The sequence below is a fragment of the Haliotis rubra genome, unplaced genomic scaffold (genome assembly GCF_003918875.1).
Source record: "Haliotis rubra isolate DU_JTF1 unplaced genomic scaffold, ASM391887v1 Scf62, whole genome shotgun sequence".
NCBI lineage: Eukaryota > Metazoa > Mollusca > Gastropoda > Lepetellida > Haliotidae > Haliotis > Haliotis rubra.
In genome coordinates this window covers 1,168,313-1,193,503 of record NW_025767324.1, presented here as the reverse complement: position 1 = coordinate 1,193,503, position 25,191 = coordinate 1,168,313, and the positions used below count along the sequence as shown (strand labels likewise).

The following is a 25,191-nucleotide window of genomic DNA, read 5'->3' as shown; positions in this document are numbered from 1 at the left end:
CAGTAACCCATGCTTGTCGTAAGAGGCGACTACGGGATCGGATGATCAGGCTCGCTGACTGGGTTGACAGATGTCATCGTATTCCAATTGCGCAGATCGATGCTCATGCTGTTGCTCCCTGGACTATCGGTCCAGACTCGATTATTTACAGACCGCCGCCATATAGCTGAAATATTGCTGAGTGCGGCGTTAAGCTCAACTCACTCACTCACTAGTCGCCTTTTACGACAAGCATGGGTTGTGGAACACCGATTCTTACCCGGACCTTCAGAGGGTGAAAGGACTGAGTTAGGTGTATGTGAGAACCACAGAGAGAATCGAGAGCGCCAGGTTTGCTCTAATATAAGGTCACAGAGACCGTGTCCAACTTCAACAATCAGAACATCTGTGATATATACTTTCTTCAACGTCAACTGCCCACATGACGTTAAGGTTTAGCTTACTTATGCTTATCCACAAATACAGGGTGGTGGGGTAGCCCAGTGGTTAAAGCGTTCACGCTGAAGACACGGGTTCGATTCTCCAGATGGGTACAATGTGTGAAGCCCATTTCTGGTGTCCCCGCCGTGATGTTGCTGCAATATTGCTAAAAGCGGCGTAAACCAAACTCACTCCACAAAGAAAACATGGTAAAATGGCATATGAAAAATATTTAATGTGAAAAGTACATTACAGCCGCTATACCGGATTATCAGGATCAACGGGACAATGTACGACCAATCAGGCCTGGAGGATAATCAAATGATAATCAGGAGGTAAATGTACATTGAGCTTAAGGGGTCACAAAAAGATTGTGGAAGTGTGGAGGATAATCAAATGATAATCAGGAGTTAAATGTACATTAAGCTTAAGGAGTCACAAAATGATTGTGGAAGAGAGGAGGATAATCAAATGATAATCAGAAGGTAAATGTACATTAAGCTAAAGGGGTCACAAAAATGATTGTGGAAGTGTGGAGGATAATCAAATGATAATCAGAAGGTAAATGTACATTAGGCTGAAGGGATTACATAAACCATGACAGGAAGTGTGTTTTAAACACCGTCAAGAAATGGATGCCATTACATAATATTCAAGCATAACTACCATGCACCATTGTTTAGTAAGTGGGTGGATCGTCACGGGCACCTGCTAGTTCCTGATGGTCAAGTAGGTTGCCAATACTGCCAGAACTGACATGATGCCAACTGGTTTAGTCTGCGTGCTTCCTGACCTGATTGGACATTGCGGAGTGTCAGGAGCCTCTCCCCAACAGGCTTGACCCTTGGTTTGGAAGTTGGCAACCGAGTACGACATATACTGTTGGTAGGTGTCGGGGATCACCCTCAGGTGTCTCATGCCGACGAGGGAGAGATTATTGTAGCGGATGAAGTCTCCAGCCCGGAACTTGCATCTGCAAGAAATACAGGTTGTAAAATTATTGTTAAAGGTAACGGAAATTTCAGTACATATATACGCTGAAATGACTTTGGGAAAACCAGGGCACATTTTCGGGAAAAGTGAACGGTAATGTTTGGGGTATACCCGAGGCGAAAATATTTTCCAGTATTATTTGGAACAATGGGGTTTAACTTTACTTCATATGGTGAGTGAGCTTTAGTTTTACGCCCCTTTTTGCAATATTCCAGAAATGAGCTTCACACATAGTACCAATGTGGAGAATCAAACCCGGATCTTCGGCGTGACGAGCGAACGCTTTAACCACTAGGCTACCCAACCGCCCCTGCGTTCATAGTGACGCGCATGTACGTGTTAAGATATGCCCGGCAGTTAAACAGTATACTGACTACTAGACAACTAATCGTTTTACCCAGTAAATGCCAGGCGAAAGAAGTTCATCAAGTATATTTTTAGTGCGACGAAATCGTTGCCACGACCACCAACCGCCGATCTTCCGCTCCCTGGACAGACTCGCTTTTGAACAAGTTCCCAGAGGCGGCCAGAAAGAACGTGAAATGTATATGGTTGGTTGGTTTGTTGTTTAACGCCGCATTCAGCAATATTCCAGCTATATGCGGCGGTCTGTAAATCGAGTCTGGACCAGTCACTCCAGTGATCAATATCATGAGCAACGATCTACGCAGTTCGGATACGATGGCATGTGTGAACCAAGTTAGCGAGTCTGACCACACGATCCCGTTAGTCGCCTCTTATGACAAGCATGGGTTGCTGAAGACAAATTCTAACCCGGATCTTCACGAGTCTGATATGTATGGGATATTGGGTACCTCCTTATGATATATGAATTGCAGTCTGTTGCCCCGAAGGATAGAGCTGTTGTTGGACTGACAGGTGCCGTCTGCTCAAGCAAGACAAACAGGTAGAGCTGATTCAATCTTGTTGTCATGGGAAGTAGCCAGTCATATACCACGTCACCGGAAGTGATGTCAGTGCCCCGGATGTTGACGACCATCCAGTGGACGTAGGAGTTCTGGTCAGTTTGTCCGATCTCTGGGGTGGGGTCGTACATCATTAGTGTGTAAAGCTTGTCTGGAAACAGAATGTATACTACTATGCAAAAGTAGAGGATAGCGGGATTCAGAATGACTCGTCATCTGATCCACATGGAAACAGTATGATCATATATGTAGAGGAGTAGGCGACTATATCTAACACCTTCTATTGGTTGGTGAGACGAGATGGTGGCACACAAGGTCGTCAAAGAGGTCGGGGTAAAATTCGAAATCTGCTTCTGCAGCCTACATTACTACTCTCGAGTAAAACCATATAACCATCCTACACATTTGATATAGAGAGGGCGGTGGGTAGCCCAGTGGTTAAAGCGTAAGCTAAAAAGACCGGGTCTGATGCCCCACATGGGTACAATGTGTGATGCCCATTTCTGGTGTCCCCGCCGTGATATTCCTGGAATATTGCTAAAAGCGCCGTAAACCATACTCACTCACTCATTCACTCACTGATTAGAGACCTCCGGCAATCAGTTTTGATATATTTTTATTTATCAGATTGGTTGTACTGTAAGGTACAGATGTACAGTCCCGTCCGTCTCATGTAATGTGTATCGTTCCTGTACACCTGCAGACTAAGTAAGGCTGATGCAGCGTTAGTTTTTTAACTCACTATAACTTATTCACTCACTTCACTCAGACTTACGGTTCATCTTTTCTTCTGAAATGAACCTACTCAAACCTTATATCTAACTCCATGCCAATGAAATCCGTTATTTATGCCTGATCATTTAAGCGATCACACAGATATACTGAAGAGAAAAAAGAAAGTATACACCAACGTTTGGATGGGTATGAAATCAATAACCCAAGAAATTGTTTTTCATGGAGGTGTTTTATACGTATGTCAAATTGTGTGTTGCTTGAAGTGTTTCGTTAAGTGTTCAACCTGGTAAATGTTTTAATAACGTTTTTAATTGTTTGGTGAAATCCAAGTTTTAAGTGTATACTTTCTTTAACATGGAAGTATAAACCATGAGATTGTTTCTGTGACATTAACGAGCTGGTGAACTTCATTTGTCCAAATTAATACCTTTGAAAGATTGTTCCCCGAATGGGTGAGGGTTACCTCACCTCTAAGTGTGACTGATGGGGTTGACCCAGGATCACCAATGGAACCAGACTGACTTGAGGGGTGAGCCGGGCCTCCACAGCGCCTAATAGTTCCCTGTTCTGATAATCTACTGTGAGGTTTACAGGGCTGGAAAAGAGAAATTCGTCTTCTTTACCAAGGCAGGATAAGTTCGTCATTTTACCAGGCAGGACTTATATGTTGATAGGACAAACATTCCAGAAATATAGGGATAAATAGATAAATAAATGTTATTGGTTTTATATTGATTAACGCCGCACTTAGCAATATTCCAGCTATATTACGGCGGTCTGTAAATAATCGAGTCTGGACCAGACCAGATCAATCCAGATCTACGCAATTTGGGACGATCATGTTACCAGACAATCCTGATTGACATCATGAGCACCCTGCTTTCATTTGGGATACGAAGACATCCATCAACCAATTCTGCAAGTCTGACCACCTGATTCCGTCAGTCGCCTCTTGCGACAAGCGGGGTATGAGATCCCAGATTCCTGGTGTGATAAACAGTACTTGTACCCAAACCCACATCAGCTTGATTTTTTTTCTTTATCTACCATTCTTGAAAAATTGTTTTAAAGTAAAGCGAATCTTTCTAATTAATTAAGACCAGTACAAAGTAATTAAATAACAAAATCATGAAATAAATTATTCAATTAGTGAAAACATGGGTTTGTTTTTATTTATTTCTATTGCTTTTATGACCAGGCTGCTCCTGATCCCTTGCTGGTTTCGGTGGGTTGTGAGAAACCATAACAAATATATGATAGGGGCTTATGGTGCCATTTTTGTCATGCCCTATCGAAAGATAAGTGACATAGCAGGAACATGATTACTTACCTTCTCTGATACACTATGTCGCAGGCTGTGTAACGTTATAGCGGGGACATGATGACCCTACCTTCTCTCTCATAACCTATGTCGCACGCTGTGTACGTTATAGCGGGGACATGAGGACCTACCTTCTCTGATACACTATGTCGCACGCCAGTACGCTATAGCGGGGACATGATTACCTACCTTCTCTGATACACTATGTCGCACGCTGTGTACGTTATAGCGGGGACATGAGGACCTACCTTCCCCTGATACACTATGTCACACGCTGTGTACGTTATAGCGGGCACATGAGGACCTACCCTCTCTGATACACTATGTCGCACGCTGTGTACGTTATAGCGGGGACATGAGGACCTACCTTCTCTCATACACTATGTCGCACGATGTGTACGTTATAGCGGGGACATGAGGACCTACCTTACCTGATACGCTGTGTCACACGCTGTGTACGTTATAGCAGGAACATGAGGCCCTACCTTCCCTGATACACTATGTCACACGCTGTGTACGTTATAGCGGGCACATGAGGACCTACCCTCTCTGACACCCTATGTCGCACGGTGTACGCTATAGCGGGACATGAGGACCTACCTTCTCTCATACACTATGTCACACGATGTGTCCGTTATAGCGGGGACATGAGGACCTACCTTCTCTGATACACTATGTCGCACGATGTGTACGTTATACCGGGGACATGAGGACCTTACCTTCTCTCATACACTGTGTCGCACGATGTGTACGTTATAGCGGGGACATGAGGGCCTACCTTCTCTGATACACTATGTCACACGATGTGTACGTTATAGCGGGGACATGAGGACCTACCTTCTCTGATACACTATGTCACACGATGTGTACGTTATAGCGGGGACATGAGGACCTACCTTCTCTGATACACTATGTCGCACGATGTGTACGTTATAGCGGGGACATGAGGGCCTACCTTCTCTGATACACTATGTCACACGATGTGTACGTTATAGCGGGGACATGAGGACCTACCTTCTCTGATACACTATGTCGCACGCTGTGTGCGTTATAGCGGGGACATGAGGACCTACCTTCTCTGATACACTATGTCACACGATGTGTACGTTATACCGGGGACATGAGGACCTACCTTCTCTCATACACTATGTCACACGATGTGTACGTTATAGCGGGGACATGATGACCTACCTTCTCTCATATACTATGTCGCATGCTGTGTACGTTTATAGCGGAGACATGAGGACCTACCTTCTTGGATACGTCGCACGATGTGTACGTTATAGCGGGCACATGGGGACCTACCCTCTCTGATACACTATGTCGCACGATGTGTACGTTATAGCGGGGACATGAGGACCTACCTTCTCTGATACACTATGTCGCACGCTGTGTACGTTATAGCGGGGACATGAGGACCTACCTCTCTGATACACTATGTCGCACGATGTGTACGTTATAGCGGGGACATGAGGACCTACCTTCTCTCTGATACACTATGTCGCACGCTGTGTACGTTATAGCGGGGACATGATTACCTACCTTCTCTCATACACTATGTCGCACGCTGTGTACGTTATAGCGGGGACATGAGGACCTACCTTCTCTCTTATCACTATGTGGCACGCTGTGTACGTTATAGCGGGGACATGAGGACCTACCTTCTCTGATACACTATGTCGCACGATGTGTACGTTATAGCGGAGACTTGAGGACCTACCTTCTCTCATACACTATGTGGCACGCTGTGTACGTTATAGCGGGGACATGAGGACCTACCTTCTGATACACTATGTCGCACGCTGTGTACGTTATAGCGGGGACATGGGGACCTACCCTCTGATACTGATACACTATGTCGCACGCTGTGTACGTTATAGCGGGGACATGAGGACCTACCTTCTCTGATACACTATGTCACACAATGTGTGCATTATAGCGGGGACATGAGGACCTACCTTCTCTCTGATACACTATGTCGCACGCTGTGTACGTTATAGCGGGGACATGAGGACCTACCTTCTCTGATACACTATGTCGCACGATGTGTACGTTATAGCGGGGACATGAGGACCTACCTTCTCTGATACACTATGTCGCACGCTGTGTACGTTATAGCGGGGACATGAGGACCTACCTTCTCTGATACACTATGTCGCACGCTGTGTACGTTATAGCGGGGACATGAGGACCTACCTTCTCTGATACACTATGTCGCACGCTGTGTACGTTATAGCGGGGACATGAGGACCTACCTTCTCTGATACACTATGTCGCACGCTGTGTACGTTATAGTGGGAAAATGAGGACATACTTTCTCTGATACACTATGTCACACAATGTGTGTGGTATAGCGGGGACATGAGGACTTACCCTCTCTGGTACACTATGTCGCACGATGTGTACGTTATAGCAGGGGCGGTGAAGCTGACATCAATGGAGACACTGAGACCAAACCGGGCCGGAAGTGACGGGAGACCTCCTCTTCTCTGGATGTAGCTGTCCAGCCCTGGATGATATACATTTTGATATAGTTAGATCATACAAATGTTATGTGAATTGGTCACGAAATGTGTGCCTATCTTTAAATGATATGTCGACTGCAAATCAAGCATGAAAAAACAGTATTATAATTGGTATATATAGATAGAATAGGACTTTTGCAAAGAATATATTTTGCCATTACAAATCTACAGATCTGGTTATCAACTTCTTGTAAGAGATTAAAACGTCAGTTTGCTGCTAGACAGAGATATGGCAGCGAATGGGTACTCGGTAGAATGAGATAGTTATGTGACTGTCAAACGTCTAGTGACTCATAGGCATAAGGGTGGATATTCCTCAGGGAGTTGGGAATGACATTTGAGTTCACGTAGATCCAGTCACCGGTGTAATATTGATACTGGAGTAATGTATCTTATTCACGTGATGAATTTGGCAGATCATAAATGGGCTATATAATATTTTATACATCGACGTTTCACGCTAACAAACTAACACAGCAGCAACATGGACCACAGGGACAAAGGCGTATGCCAGTTATAACCAAAATGAAAATATTACAGACACTTCCAAAAGTGTTACAGTCCTTGTAATAAAATCTGCATTGCTAAAGTATGAAGAAAAACATATACACAGGCATAAAAGTTGGAACATCATTCAGGAACATAAACCAATTTTTGACATTACTTCAGAATGTTCCAGCTGAAAACGTTACTTAATCATTACAAACACAACAATTGATAGCATTGACCCATTTCGCAAAGACTTGTATCAATCACGAGTGAGTCTGACCACCACTGTAATGATTCCAATGAGACACCCTGAAATTAAGCATGGGTTGCTGAAGATCAGTTCTAACCCTGAAATCCACAGCGGAGATAAGCATGGGTTGCTGGAGATCAGTTCTAACCCTGAAATCCACAGGGGAGATAAGCATCTGAAGATCACTAACCCTGATATCCACAGGGAGATAAGCATGGGCTGCTGAAGATCAGTTCTAACCCTGATATCCACAGGGGAGATAAGCATGGGCTGCTGAAGATCAGTTCTAACCCTGATATCCACAAGGGGAGATAAGCATGGGTTGCTGAAGATCAGTTCTAACCCTGAAATCCACAAGGGAGATAAGCATGGGTTGCTGAAGATCAGTTCTAACCCTGATATCCACAAAGGAGATAAGCATGGGTTGCTGAAGATCAGTTCTAACCCTCCACAAAGGAGATATCCAGTTCTAACCCTGAAATCCACAAAGGAGATAAGCATGGGTTGCTGAAGATCAGTTCTAACCCTGAAATCCACAAAGGAGATAAGCATGGGTTGCTGAAGATCAGTTCTAACCCTGAAATCCACAAAGGAGATAAGCATGGGTTGCTGAAGATAGAGCATGGGCTGCTGAAGATCAGTTCTAACCCTGATATCCACAGGAGGGAGATAAGCATGGGCTGCTGAAGATCAGTTCTAACCCTGAAATCCACAAAGGAGATAAGCATGGGTTGCTGAAGATCAGTTCTAACCCTGAAATCCACAAAGGAGATAAGCATGGGCTGCTGAAGATCAGTTCTAACCCTGAAATCCACAAAGGAGATAAGCATGCTGAAGATCAGTTCTAACCCTGAAATCCACAAAGGAGATAAGCATGGGCTGCTGAAGATCAGTTCTAACCCTGATATCCACAAGGGGAGATAAGCATGGGTTGCTGAAGATCAGTTCTAACCCTGATATCCACAAGGGAGATAAGCATGGGCTGCTGAAGATCAGTTCTAACCCTGATATCCACAAGGGAGATAAGCATGGGCTGCTGAAGATCAGTTCTAACCCTGATATCCACAAGGGAGATAAGCATGGGCTGCTGAAGATCAGTTCTAACCCTGATATCCACAAGGGAGATAAGCATGGGCTGCTGAAGATCAGTTCTAACCCTGATATCCACAGGGGAGATAAGCATGGGCTGCTGAAGATCAGTTCTAACCCTGATATCCACAGGGGAGATAAGCATGGGCGGCTGAAGACAAGTTCTAACCCTGATATCCACAAGGGAGATAAGCATGGGCGGCTGAAGATCAGTTCTAACCCTGAAATCCACAGGAGATAAGCATGGGCTGCTGAAGATCAGTTCTAACCCTGAAATCCACAAAGAAGATAAGCATGGGTTGCTGAAGATCAGTTCTAACCCTGAAATCCACAAGGGAGATAAGCATGGGTTGCTGAAGATCAGTTCTAACCCTGATATCCACAAGGGAGATAAGCATGGGCTGCTGAAGATCAGTTCTAACCCTGATATCCACAGGGGAGATAAGCATGGGCTGCTGAAGATCAGTTCTAACCCTGATATCCACAGGGGAGATAAGCATGGGCTGCTGAAGACAAGTTCTAACCCTGAATCCACAGGGGAGATAAGCATTGGCTGCTGAAGACGAGTTCTAACCCTGAAATCCAATAGGGAGATAAGCATGGGCTGCTGAAGATCAGTTCTAACCCTGATATCCACAAGGGAGATAAGCATGGGCTGCTGAAGATCAGTTCTAACCCTGATATCCACAGGGGAGATAAGCATGGGCTGCTGAAGATCAGTTCTAACCCTGATATCCACAAGGGAGATAAGCATGGGCTGCTGAAGACAAGTTCTAACCCTGATATCCACAGGGGAGATAAGCATGGTACGAGTGGTTGGAAATCAATTCTATTTACCTTTTGCTTATCATGTATTTTTTTGAAATTACATAATTGTGTAATATAAACCATAATGATCATAGGATGGATATTTGTGCAACTTACACTGCCCATAATAGAATGGACATCTGTTCAGAAAACCAAGAGACCGGATGCGGGCAGCGGCGTACTCATCCGTTGTTACCATGACCACGTTGATGCCATACGACTGCACTGTAACCATGAACAAGCAGTATGTGTAGTCTTTAAAACGTCAAGGTTGGTGCAGTTGATATGCCTGACGCCAAACCAAAGAAATATTTGTGTCCCCACAACACCCACCCCTCGTCCCAAATAAATAAATAAATATATATATATATATAAAATAATTAAAAAATTAAAAAAATAAATAAATAAATAAATAAATAAATAAATAAATAAATAAATAAATAAATACGTGATCGTTACACGTGTGTAACTAAAGACATGAAACTGTAACACGTGTTGACAGATTCAGAGTGATTTAGGATGTCAAGATGATTACTTTCTTAAGAGTTAAATAATCTTTTTGAATGCATTTTATTACTTGAGGGTATTCCTGGTGGCATTTAGTCGGTGTTGTAAACAGTTGAAAACGCTTTTGCTTGGTTTGAATATGTACAACACATTTGCTGTATTGGTTATTCACATGTCTAGACTTCGTCTAAATTTCGTCGGTTTGTTGATGAAACAATACAGATGCGTTACTTTTTCACACACTTTTGTTTGTTTTTTGTTTAAAGCTGCACTCAGCAATATTCCAGCTATTTGACGGCGGTTCGTAAATAATCGAGTCTGGACCAGACAATCCAGTGGTCAACAGCATGAACATCGTTTTACCCAATTGGATACGATGACATAGCCCCGTTTGTAGCCTCTTTCGACAGCTTGGGCTTGCTGAAGACCAATGCCAACCCGGATCTTCATGGGTATTTTCACACACTCAATCAGTCACTCAGTCACTCACTCACTCACCCACCAAACCCTCCCACCCACCCACCACTCACCACTCACTCACTCACTCACTCACTCACTCACTCACTCACTCGAGAGCCCCAGCGGCGCCACAATGTCTCTGGCGAAGATGTTTTGGTTTTGGGATTGGAGTGTGCGGTAAAAGCTGTTGATGGTGGAGACGTCCAGACGTCCCTGTTGCCGAAACACGACCCACATGTAAGGGTTCACCCGCTCCAGGGGGTTTCCAGGCCCAAAATAGGCAACTATGGTCTGGAACAAAGGATACGTAATTAAGTTCTCATTAGAGGAATCTATCGATCGATACCCAAAACTATTGAGCAATAATACCACGTGACAAAACAGTGGTATTGTTTTTGCCCACAACAGTATGTCCTCCAGCCGTGTAATGTATTTGTAGTTCTAATTATTTGATGTAACAATGACGAGGTGAGGTGAAATGGGGGTATAACGTCGTATCTATACTTTAGAATATTTCGCTGCATGCATATGTATGTGTGGTTGCTTGTACAAGCCCAGACTTAAGCTGGTTTTATAGTGCTAGCTCACTAAGATACCATGCCGCAGTGAAGCATGAATACCCCACTCAGACACATTACACTGACTCCGAGCCGACCAGTCTTTGTTGTACCCATTAATGCCGAGCGCCAGGCAGGGACCAACAAGTACCAAACGTCTTTTGGTATGACCCGCTCTCCGGGCGGACGCTCTAACCACTACACCACGGAGACGGTCCCAAATGACGACATGTAAGGAGAGTGATGATGGCTTCACCTTTCGGGGTATTAAGCAACGTTTGAAACGAACGCTTGATGACGAACTTTTGATATATTTGCATGTGTTTTATAATTGAATGTTTGAAGTAACGAGAAACTACTGTTTTATATAGGTTTTTCAACTTTATACTTTATTTTGCATGTCATGTAATCGCCCATGCAATAAATGATACCTACATCTCCACCCTGCAGCCTGCCGCCGACGACGTTGATGTACAACGCGTGCATGAAGCTGAAGCCAACGTCATACATCATGACAGTGTAGAGGGCGTTCTGCTCCGCTGGCCACGTCACTTCCGGCAGCTCGCGCACGTCGAAAGGGGGATATACAGTAGAGCCCAGGGCGTCGATGGAGAAATATTGTGACCTTGTATAGGGTACGTCCACTACCCTCCCACACCCGGGGTATGTTCCTGGTGATCATCAAAGAATGAGTGAGTGAGTATTGTTTTACGCCGCTTTTAGCAATATTCCAGCTTTATCACGGCGGGGCACACCAGAAATGGGCTTCACACATTGTACACATGCCGGGAATCGAACCCGGTCTTCGGCGTGACGATGCTTTAATCACTAGGGCTACCCCACCGCCCCTCATGAAAGAGAAGCATGGACTTATGACTGCATGATTTGTCATTTACAAGAAGGTTTGAAGAACATACATGGAACGCCATGTGTTCTTCTTAGAGCTATGATGTGACGCAAAATGACGTAGAACCTCACTCACTCCAAATTATACAACTGAAATGTATTATTTAAAGATATCGCAGGGTAAATTCTAAGAGAGAAAAGGGTGAGTGAGTGTAGTTTTACGCCGCGTTTAGCAATATTCCAGCAATATCATTGCGCGGGACACCAGAAATGGGTTTCACACAAAGTACCCATGTGGGGACTAGAAACCGGGTCTTTGGTGTGTCGAGCGACGCTATAACTACTAGGCTACCCCACTGCCCCAGATAGCAAAGAAATAGTTATTGATATAACTGGAGGTGAAATGTTCTTAGAGCTATAATGTGACTTAAGAGACGAAGAACCATACTCATTCTAAACTGTATGTCTGAAATTCATTATTATAAGATGTCGCAGGATAAATTAGTTAGCAAATATTTTATTGATATTACTAAAACGTCTGTAGATATTTTTTAATATCGATGGTGAATAAAACGTTCGATTCCCCACATGGGTATGTTGTCCGAAGCCCATTTCCTGCTATATGAGGGCTGTCTGTAAATAAACGTGTCTGGACTAGACAATCCAGTGATCAACACCATGAGCAATCATCGCAATTGGGATACGATGAAATGTGTCAACCAAGTCAGTGAGTCTAACCTCCCGATCCCGTTAGTCGCCTCTTAGGACAAGCATGGGTTACTGAAGATCAATTCTAACCTGGATCTTCACGGCTATTTTTACCCTTCATCAAAATGTGTCGGTGTTGATATAACATCTGAATAACTCTCCTCGCGATAGTTTTCTGAAAAATCTGTGAGCCTTAAGGGAAACTATAATGTGTTTTATGAGTAACTGAATAGGAGGTAAGTGCATTTTCTATTTTTAGACAAATATTTATAACATTTTATTGCCTTCCAGTCCTTAACACTCTCGATATTTTGTAAGTTGGTGATTTTTCGTTCAATATAAACCCAGAAACACATGACAATTGTCAGAGTGTTTACCGCAATATAAGACGGAGAAAGCGAGTCATTCCCCTTCACCACACAAGGAATGCGACTTGACCTAGTTTCGGCCCGAATGGTCAACTGTGCCCATTTACTCTGTACCAGTATGTAAAGTTTAAAATGTAAAACAGGAAATGAATTGAGACCGGTGTTATTCCTGTTGGTTAGAAAATGCCTGTGTTAATTAAATATTTTCCGAAGCTCTTTTTACCTTGCTACGCAAATTTGGGTTGGAGAGGTAGTGGAGGACTTGCTTCGGACCACGAAAAACTTGAGAAGGTAAGGAGGCGATTCTACTTTGGAACTCGTGATGTTATTGGCTTATGTCGGAAATTCGAAATACAATCCAGTGATCAACAGCATGAGCATTGATCTACGCATTTGGGATACAATGACATTTCGATTAATGTAACGATAATATGACACAAAGCAAGGGTTGAATGCAGTTAGTTAACTGGACCCGTTTTTGACTTACTATGGTAAGCAAAAGAAATGAACTTGGTTCTCTGTGACGGTTTGGAAGGTTTTCCGCGAGCAAAACACATCAATCTGTTTTATCTTCGGGAGAGGACCTCGCTGAGGCCTAAGTGAGTGCGGTTTTACGCCGCTTTTAGCAATATTCCAGCAACATCACGGAGGGGGACGCCAGAAATACACATTGTATTTATGTGGGGTATCGAACCGTGCCTTCGGCGTGACGAGCGAACGCTTTGACCACTAGGCTATACCCCGCCGTTCCCTTAGGCCTAAGAGATCATAGAAGAGAAATATTTCTCAGTACTATAACGTTGAATTTGACATGGGCGTAACACAGGTGTACTCATGTGGGGAATCGAACCTAGATCCTAGGTGACGAGCAAACGTTTTAACCACTTGGCTTACCCATCGCCCATTGCACATCACATAACCACCTTAAGAGAAATGTTGTGTGGATTTACAAGTACGCTTCAGAATCCGCCTGTGGACAAATCCGAGTGGTGCCTCAAAGGGTTACCCAAATCAGGCCCCATTTCCATGCCCATAGGAACCCTATGTGGGCCCCAAATATGTGTGTTGCCTCAGTAGCAGAGGAGGGTTATACTCACGGTCAGATCCATCAGCTGAAAATATAATAAATCAAACTATTTTGTATGGTTGATAATATATTGTTCGAAGGGTACTAAATACAGAATCATAATAGCCATACCTTAGCCTTAAATATCATCTGCAACAGTATCAAAGAAATAAACCTGTCTCCCTCACAATACTTAGCGTTCATGTGCAACAACGACAAGAGAGAGTTATCCAATAACGTGGAATCAAGCAGAAACTGCTGTCGCCATATATATCAACAAACATATAAACAATTCACATGTTACTTTACTTTTATCAAAACATGAGATTAAAATCTACAAAACCGATTTCATTTTCTTATTGAATCTGTGAAGTGAAAGGGAATAACGCCGTTAGAGTTACGGCCGGTGACGGTGTCGCTTACCTGGAAGAGTAATGGGGTACGTGACGTTGACGACGAAGGATAAACCGCTGGCGTCGGCGGCGTTGTTTCCCAAGAGTCGAGTGAGGAGGGAGGTTCCTGATGGGTTCGAGTTTCCACACAAGATTCCTCCACTGCCGGGTGGGCAGTCCGTCGCGAACATCGTCCCAAACCAATAGGCCGAGGTGTTGGTGTAGAGGGACCTCATGGCCGCCAAACACGCCGCATCACGTCGGACGCTGCATGGCGTCGAAGTCTGGGCGTGGACATCTGCAGAGCGTTGGATGGAAAAGAACGAAATAGCAGCAACAATAATTTCAACATAACCACTCTCTTCCCGCGGTATGAAAGTATTTGCTCAAAAAAGTAACAGTTTAAAATCTGAAGGGGTGTAAGGTATTACTAGTATATAAACATATAAGGTATTGCGTCATAAATGCACGTGTACACGCACACGCACGCACGCACGCACGCACACACACACACACATAAAAGCACATCGCCCACTGTACAGAACGTCTGCACTAAAGGCCTACAATCATTTCAGTTCGTGCAATGCCGCCAATTCTGGTGAGTCATTTAAGTCGTTACTTTACGTTCGGCATCATAAAACGTTAGAGAGTTGGCTCTACCCCATGTGCAGCACAAGACGGTATGGTTTTGCACGTAACCCTTACTTATGTAAGACATTTTTGTCCCCACTATTAAAATATCAACCGGAGTCCAGTTCAACTTATGTGACGACATTATGATAAATTCTACTCATGCTGTCTAATCGGTAATAATAAGTTTTTTCTTTATGAGCACTTCTTCTATTAGTTTGTGTGACTGGTATGGTGATGGCCACAATCTGCTACCTTAAACTCTACATCCAATAATATCAGTAAAGTCAGTACGCAGCGCCATTTTGAAAACAGCGCCCTCTGCGGGAGGACGTTGACCCATTGCTGGATAGCGCCCGTCGGTCCGCGGAGATCGCTTAGAAACTTTGAAAAGGCTCAGAAAGCGCTTCTGCCTATTGAACTCCGCCAGGGTGTAGTCTTGAAAGTATGCAAATATTAGCCAAGCTCTTAACAGACTAAACACAAGAAGTCCGAGTCACGTTGAATGATAGAGACTAAGAACTCCTGCACATTTGTTTTGCCACGGCGCTGTTCTTCAAACATACGGACATATCGTACCAATCACGCTGTGAATCTGATGAAAGGAAATTCTTCAGTACATGGAAGATCAGTTTCACATGACATTTGTAACAGGTACAAACAAGAATGTGTTTTGAAAGATGACATAGGACACACTATGTTTGTTCCGATTCCATGTTTGTTTTGAAGCAGGTACAGTATTTAGATGCGCATGTTGGAAGTAATTGGTATAGCTGCCCTATAGAATTATATGCGTGTGTGTATCGTTCTTCACCCTTGTGTTCCCTGGTGTTGAATGGAAAACTTACATCAGAAAAATATAATTATAGTGCTTCTGAGCATGACGATATTTTATTACGCAACACGTTCGGGTAGGTGACACTTTAATAGCTTTTCTACTTTACCGAATGGACCCGTGAAGGTCCGGGTTAGAATTGACCTTCAGTAACCCATGCATGTCGTAAGAGGCGACTAACGGGATCGGGTGGTCAGGCTCGCTGGCTTGGTTGACACATGCCTTCGGTTCCCAATTGCGCAGATCGATGCACATGCTGTTGATCACTGGATTATCTGGTCCAGACTCGATTATTTACAGACCGCCGCCATATAGCTGGAATATTGCTGAGTGCGGCGTAAAACTAAACTAGCTCACTCACTCACTTTACCGAATGATGAACAAAGCTTGTGTTTTATTGGAGAAAGGTTTAAAATCCAAATGGAATGACCTCAGAACTGGGAGATGGCAAACAGAACAAAATAGGGAAAGGAAAGGCAACAGCCATGCAGCATTTCGCTGAATGAATTCGGCCGTGAAACAGGTGTACATACAGTTAATAACGTTATACATTGTAAGGAATGCTGAGTCATTCTGGTGTTCAGGGACAGACATAACTGCTTTTGAACCAACGACGGCCTGGGACGACGGCATGTATACTACCCATCAAAAGTTAAGACTCACTTAAAGCACTCCCTATATGTTATGTATATGTGTATGGTTACATCGAAGATGAATTTCTCCACTAACTTGGGGGAACCAACTGAAAACCTTATGCAGATGAATTGCACGAGGATCATGCATCAAATTGCTGTGAAGCATGTGCAAATATCATGCATGTGAACAGCTGCGTTTTGGTGTAAAGTTTTGTTACGAATTCGTCAATTTTCACTGAATTTCATCATTTATTGAACTCATCACAATAATCTTTTCAACGTTACAAATGTGTTTTACAATACATCAGTTCATGTGTAAACAGTACCTTTAAACAGTATGGAATGTTTTGCAAAATTTATATTAGAACAGTTGACTACATAATGGCTACATTTACACTAGTGAGTCTCAACTTTTGATGGGGAGTATGGCTGCTGTGGTAAGGACAGCAGGGTTTGAATATATCTGGGATAAGCTGCAGGCATGATAGATCGTTGACATCATCTTGTCATATTTCTATCTCAGAAAATATCTTCAACCATACTCTTTAAAAAAAAGTAAGAGAACTATAATTTACAATTGGAAGTCAATCAATGTTGGTATGATAATAATGAATGTTTTGAGAGTGCATCACCCCTTGCACTTCCTTATGACCATAGTTGTTTGTACAGTATCGTTCTTGAAAGGTGATTGGTGTATGACGTGAAATTTGCATGTGTACGATTTTCATTAAAAAACCCGTCTAGAAACAAACACTAACAACTGTGTGATGCAAGATGATTGTCAACATTAATGGTCTACAGTAATTTATCGACCTTCTTTAAAACCGTCAAAATCAAGAATGACACCCCGGACTACTGCGTTGTGCATTCCATGTGTTGTGTTTAAGGCGGTGATAAAGAGAAATGGTGGTGCGTTCATAAGATGTCTGTATTTCAAAAGTCTGTTAACGCTTATACACCCCATCCAAATTGAAAGTTCAGGTTTGCCTACATTTTCAAAGAGTATATTTAACTATTTAACCGATTGATTGTTTATACGGACAATATTAGGAGGGAAGCTGGGCCCGTCTATTATATCGCAATAAAGCTTTGGCGTAAGTTGATCACACGCAAAGGAAGCAGGGAACCAGTTTAACGGGGTAGGTTCATGTAAGTCAACCGTCATCATGACGTCAGCACATTTCTACGTAAGTTATCTCAAAAAGTGTGCTATATCGCAGGTCAAGTCCTTTGATTTTAGAGAGAAGACTTGGACGTGAACTATGTCACGTATAACATATATATAACACCTTATCTTCTTGAGCGTCTTCTTGTGGATCACACAGCGTCATACCAAAAATGAACTTGCTACTTGTTGTTACCCTGTCTGGAATATTGCTAAAATCGGCGTAAAACCATACTCAGTCAGTCTAAAATGAAACTGAAAGGAGGCTAACTTTGCATCAGACAAAAGGCCAAATAAGTGTTATTCAGAAACCTATGATTGGTTCGAATCCCACTTGGTTTTGTCTACAAGTGCGGTCTGAGAAGTGCATCACTTCGCGTTTCCTCACTCCACCAACCAGACAAGCCGTTATATAACTTGAATACTGCCTAGGTCGACGGTCAGGGGCTTTATTGGCGTCAAATCCTGGATTCTATCGTTGTACCACATATCGATAGCCATCCACTGATCCACCAACAAGGTCACCAGGAGACCACGGGTAAATGAGTATCTCCAGGAAAACGTCTTCACGACCATCCCTTGCAAAACATATGGGTCTTCATTTTGACCCGGAATACATAAACTGACCATGGAACCACCAGCAGCCAATCTACAGGAAGTGGGACAAACATTGGACCGATGATGGACCAATGGATAATGCCCAAATAGCGAACCTTTATTTCAAATAGAATAACTTCAACATCTTTCTTAACGAATCGTCGTGAAAATGAGTTTCCTCATGAATTGAGATTCTCTGTATCAGAACTTGAACATCTTATGGAAAATGTTTGATGCGATAAACCAACTCATCATAACTTCAATCCGATGCTTATGCAAATGCTTGTAGTATCTACTTCCAGAAAACTGTATATGCATGTGATTACTGGTTTATTTGGATAGACATGGCTGCAATTACATTTCGCACTATACAATTCACTGTTCACTCAAGCTTTATATTTATGTTTTTATTAGGTTAAATAGTGAATGAAATATATGTTAAATAACAATGTCAAATATACAAAAGAAAATTCCGTTATATTATCATTACACTCATATTTCTCCTTTAGGTGAGTGAGTAAGTATGGCTTTACGCCGCTTTTAGCAATATTCCAGCAATACACCAGAAATGGGCTTCCTACATTGTACCCATGTGGGGAATCGAACACGGGTCTTCGGCATGAGAGCGAACGCTTTAACTAGGCTACTCCACGGTCCCTCTCCTTTAAGTAAATGTCATACATCACGAAAAAGAGTGAGCGAGTGAGTGAGTGAGTATGGTTTTATTTAGCATTCCAGCAATACACCAGCCCTCTCCTTTAAGTAAATGTCATACATCACGAAAAAGAGTGAGCGAGTGAGTGAGTGAGTATGGTTTTACGCCGCTTTTAGCAATATTCCAGCAATACACCAGAAATGGGCTTCCTACATTGTACCCATGTGGGGAATCGAACACGGGTCTTCGGCATGAGAGCGAACGCTTTAACTAGGCTACCCACGGTCCCTCTCCTTTAAGTAAATGTCATACATCACGAAAAGAGTGAGCGAGTGAGTGAGTGAGTATGGTTTTACGCCGCTTTTAGCAATATTCCAGCAATACACCAGAAATGGGCTTCCTACATTGTACCCATGTGGGGAATCGAACACGGGTCTTCGGCATGAGAGCGAACGCTTTAACTAGGCTACTCCACGGTCCCTCTCCTTTAAGTAAATGTCATACATCACGAAAAGAAGTATCTCTTAATGCTCAATGTTTTGATAATATATGATAATTACGATTCGGCAGAGTCTCCATCTATTCATGTCTTTTGCATAACTTGATATATATATATATATATTACTGTGCCCAGATGGAAGAACAGGTTTTTTACAAGTTCTTGGCTGTTGATGACAGATGGGTGTATATGGATAAGTATACAGCTCTTTATTGTGAATGATGACACGGCGTTTTCATTCATCTATGCGTGCATTGATTGTGATTGATGAATTCGGTTTTTGTTTCATCGGATCTTAAAGAGTTTGTCATGGTATGGGCGCTCTCATATCTATACACTATCCTCACTGTGAATTAGAATAATTTTAACGCTACTACAAGAATAACGGCAATGTCATGTTCGAAATGTTCAAAAGCGAAAATAAAATTGTCATTTCAAAAGTCATCCTCACAGACACCAGTTTGTCACCAGGGGGCGTCTTTCTCAGTATCTCGTATGAGCAACACGAGCTGCAATCACTGCACGGCATCTCCTTGGACAAGAACGGATAAGACGCCGGATTCTTTCCTGGGGAATGGCTCTCCACTCCTCCTGCAGTGCAACGCCGAGCTGTTGCAGCGTCTGTGGCGGCGGCTGACGTTGACGTACGCGTCGACTCCAGAGTATCCACAGGGTGTTCAATAGGGTTGAGGTCTGGTGATTTAGAGGGGCTATGGCAAGACATTGACGTTGGAATTCTGCAGAAAGTTCATTGTTGCACGTGCAGTATGAGGCCGGGCGTTGTCTGGTTGAAAATCTGTGTCTGTTGGTCAATAATCGGGAGAAGGTGAGGCTGTAATACGTGGTTGATGTAACGTTGGGCTGTCAGGTTCCCTTCAACGATCACCAAGTCTGATTTCTGGTTGTATGAGATGGATCCCCAAACCATAACGCTTTTCTCCGCCAAATCTGTCCCCTGTCGGACGCAGATGGGCGCAAAACGTTCATGACGTCTCCTATACACACGTTTTCTTCCGTCGTGATGTTGCAAAAGAAACAGGATTCATCAGAAAACCAGATGCGCCTCCAGTTTTGTAAAGTCCATATCCTTACGTTGTTGCACCACCTGAGTCGTCGGCGGGCTTTTATACACCCCTACATTAACTGCCATTTCATGATTTGCATGTGTTTTTTGTGCGAAGTCACCATGAGGGTCATTTCGCCATGCGTTGTGACGGAATAAGCAATAAAATACACTTATGCGTACAAATGCAGTTGTTTGGATGGTAATCTTCATTAATTACGTGTATCAAATAACGAATAACATTTAGTTTGGAAGCAAACTTCATTCAAACGGAATTTTTTCATATCTGAGGAAGGGTTGCGTTTCTTTTTTGACAGAGTTTATGTTAAATCAATGTTACAAAAGAAAATTCCGTTATATTATCATTACATCCATATTTCTCCTTTAGGTGAGTGAGTAAGTATGGCTTTACGCCGCTTTTAGCAATATTCCAGCAATACACCAGAAATGGGCTTCCTACATTGTACCCATGTGGGGAATCGAACACGGGTCTTCGGCATGAGAGCGAACGCTTTAACTAGGCTACTCCACGGTCCCTCTCCTTTAAGTAAATGTCATACATCACGAAAAGAGTGAGCGAGTGAGTGAGTGAGTATGGTTTTACGCCGCTTTTAGCAATATTCCAGCAATACACCAGAAATGGGCTTCCTACATTGTACCCATGTGGGGAATCGAACACGGGTCTTCGGCATGAGAGCGAACGCTTTAACTAGGCTACTCCACGGTCCCTCTCCTTTAAGTAAATGTCATACATCACGAAAAAGAGTGAGCGAGTGAGTGAGTGAGTATGGTTTTACGCCGCTTTTAGCAATATTCCAGCAATACACCAGAAATGGGCTTCCTACATTGTACCCATGTGGGGAATCGAACACGGGTCTTCGGCATGAGAGCGAACGCTTTAACTAGGCTACTCCACGGTCCCTCTCCTTTAAGTAAAATGTCATACATCACGAAAAAAGAGTGAGCGAGTGAGTGAGTGAGTATGGTTTTACGCCGCTTTTAGCAATATTCCAGCAATACACCAGAAATGGGCTTCCTACATTGTACCCATGTGGGGAATCGAACACGGGTCTTCGGCATGAGAGCGAACGCTTTAACTAGGCTACTCCACGGTCCCTCTCCTTTAAGTAAATGTCATACATCACGAAAAAGAAGTATCTCTTAATGCTCAATGTTTTGATAATATATGATAATTACGATTCGGCAGAGTCTCCATCTATTCATGTCTTTTGCATAACTTGATATATATATATATATTACTGTGCCCAGATGGAAGAACAGGTTTTACAAGTTCTTGGCTGTTGATGACAGATGGGTGTATATGGATAAGTATACAGCGCTTTATTGTGAATGATGACACGGCGTTTTCATTCATCTATGCGTGCATTGATTGTGATTGATGAATTCGGCTTTTCTGTTTCATCGGATCTTAAAGAGTTCGTCATGGTATGGGCGCTCTCATATCTATACACTATCCTCACTGTGAATTAGAATAATTTTAACGCTAAATCCAAGTCAGTAGTACTACTACTACTTAAAGAATAACGGCAATGTCATGTTCGAAATGTTCAAAAACGAAAATAAAAATTAAAAATACAAGTCCTGCAATCATACAGTTATACTATAAGAAAAACAATTTACTATTTTCCTCAAAGTTTAACCTTATTATTTTCTGTCAAATGATCTTTTAACACAATTTGTTATGTTTACTTGAAAAACGTATTCTATCGAGGTAAATATGTTTTGACAATTTTTACAAAAATGTAGGTATCGTCAAAAACCTGAATAATATTTCTCCTATCTTGAGCAAAGTTCTCTAAACCATAAAGCTGAAAAGAAGGTATTTTGAGAATAAACTCGAATCTCAGATTTTCCTACAGAAATTCCTTTGGCAGGTGAAAAGCACACCGTTGCAACTTTCTTCAAAATTTGAAATTCTGCGATCTGTCCGATGAGATGCAATGTGCTATTAATGCAAATTTGTAAACAATGACAATTCGGCTGATTCAATTAAATAAGGAACAGCTGTTAGTAAAAATTACAAATCGTAACACTTACAATATGAGATCGTCAACAGAAAAGCCAAGAGGACGGGTACCTGCTCCATGGTATCGTCTCACTATGACTCAGGTATAGCGATGGTTACTGTCAATAATGGGTAAATATGACCTATATACACCTATGACTTCATGTTAATCATCAGCCACCACAGACAAGTGCTACGAAGGTGAACTTAACGCCTGTAAGCGCAAAGACTCTTGCATCAAAAGGTGTTGTGTTTGTTCAGAACATTGTCCTGTTGAGAGACTGACTGTACGTGATTCATCATGTGGCATTATTCATGTCATTAGGAAATACTGGCTCCCGTGAAAAAAACAGGTTTCTCTCCGATCGCTGAACACAAACTAGCTTCAGGCGCCCAGCATTTGACATTCTGGGCGGGGATCGTTGAAATACACTAAGAAGCTGTCTGCCACAAAATTACAAGATTTTTTAAGTGTTTATTATGACTCAAAGTTTCAGTAAAACAGATGTGGTTTGAGCTGTGGCTGACAAAATATTTGTTATCCCAACAAAATGAGTTAGTTCAAATACCAGATCCCTCATCACAGAATTATTCTCTGTTGGTGGAAATCATACCGATGGTTGCGACTTTAATACGTAAATTCACCTTATTTTACATCTTAATAAAACAAAATGTCATAATAATTAGCTGTCACTAGAAGAGCAATGAGAATGGGCACCTGCGCCATGTCTGTCGTCTCTCGGTATGAGTCAAATATTGCTATGTCATCTGTCTTTAAGGGGTATGTTTGACCTACATGTACCCAAGTCATGGTCTTCACCAACCAACACTGACCAGTATACGACAGTGAAACCCACACATATAAGCGGCAAAGACTATCGCTTCGAAACGTGTTATTCGTTTAGTACCTTGCCATACTGAGTGTTGAAAAATATTAAGAAGTTGTCTGCCACACCAATTGAAAGGTGTTTTTAAATGTTTAGTATAACTCATTTTAATTGCTTATCATAACTCATAGTTTCAATAAAATATATATCTGGTTTGAGCTGCAGCTGACAAAACATCTATTCTCTAAACAAAATGAATGGTTTCAAATCCCTCATTATGTAGAATTATTCTCTGTTGGTCGAAACCATACCGATGGTAACGACTTGAAAGAAGTTAAAAATCAGCGATATGTCGTTATTACCAGCGCCCTGTTATTGTAAAACACGTACATTAATTTGTCCAATTAAGAAAACATTGTGATAATAATTAAGACATCCCAAAACTTACATGATGTCGCTGTCACAAGAAGAGCAATGAGAACGGGCACCTGCGCCATCTCTGTCGTCTCTCGGTATGAGTCAAATATTGCTATGTCATCTGTCTTTAAGGGGTATATACCCAATTGCAAGTCATGGTCTTCACCAACCAACACTGACCAGTACTACAACAGCGAAACCCACACCTACAAGCCACAAAGACTCTCGCTTCGAAACGTGCTATTCGTTTAGTACCTTGCAATGTACTCATTTACTGAGTGTTGAAAAAACACAACAGAATATTCTGACACAAATATTTCATTGTTGCATGCAAGGTGTTTTTATTTAAACAGATTCTTATAGGTGCATACTTTCAATTTAATACAATATATCTGATTTCGCAGTTGTAGCTGATAAGATATCTGATAGCTGATACACATATCGCAGTTTGTTTTCCAATCGCAGATCCTCGCAGAGATTGCCCTTTTTGGTCAAAACCATATCCATGGTTACGACTTTCACTATTGTTAAAATCTTCTTAAAATATTACAGTCACCTCACTCATCTAATTAAGAGACAGATGTAATTATAACTAAAACGTTCACGTGGACAACACTTACAGGAAGAGACCGTCAACAGCAGAGCGAGGAGTGCGGTCACCTGCGCCATGTCGGCCGTCTTGAGATGAATGACTCTTTGTAGCGAGTAAATACAACCTACATATAGCCTAGTGTGTGGAATCCAGTCAGTCTACATTGACAACAATTGCACCAACGTAGCCCCCACCATGGATTCTTGTACGGCGAAGTTCCGGTCACTAATTGACGCCAGAGTAAACGCTGGGTTGGTTGGTTGGTTTGTTGTTTAACGCCGCACTCGGCAATATTCCAGCTATAAGGCGGCATTCTGTAAGTAATCGAGTCTGGACCAGACAATCCAGTGATCAACAGCATAAGCATCGATCTGCGCAATTGGGATACGATGACATGTGGTCAACCAAGTCAGCGAGCCTGACCACCCGATCCCGTTAGTTGCCTTTTATGACAAGCATGGATTACTGAAGACCAATTCTAACACGGATCTTCGCGGGTATAAACGCTGGGCTCTGTTAAACACCCGGTGTCGCTGTGATGTTGATGACTGAAAAGGACCCGTCCCTGTAGTGGAACCCGTATGATAAAAGAATGTTGGGTTTAGGAAAGCCGTGTTGGCACTGTACACAAAACAGAATATGTTATAGGGATCAAATCTAGCCGGCATGCGGGAAATCCCAAAAGGGCTTTGGCGGTTGGTTGGTTTTAGGCTATTCAAATATCTGACTTCATCTTTTCATGACGGGTTGAAAGATACACAGCAACAGGTCGAGGCGACAAGCATACTGCGC

General features: G+C 42.6%; 1 protein-coding gene across 1 annotated transcript; it reads right to left on the bottom strand.

Annotated features, from left to right (window-relative positions):
- Nucleotides 1–637: 637 nt before the first annotated feature.
- On the bottom strand, nt 638–24,477 carry LOC124256149. Its single transcript, XM_046690106.1, has 10 exons — nt 24,428–24,477; nt 14,490–14,756; nt 14,098–14,112; nt 11,514–11,749; nt 10,632–10,812; nt 9,673–9,780; nt 6,769–6,904; nt 3,543–3,669; nt 2,229–2,490; nt 638–1,393 (listed from the first exon to the last, which is right to left on the bottom strand). Exons 1-9 carry the CDS (start codon nt 24,474–24,476, stop codon nt 2,473–2,475), a joined length of 1,137 nt encoding a protein of 378 aa, XP_046546062.1. The 5' UTR covers nt 24,477; the 3' UTR covers nt 638–1,393; nt 2,229–2,472.
- Between the last annotated feature and the right edge of the window lie 714 nt (nt 24,478–25,191).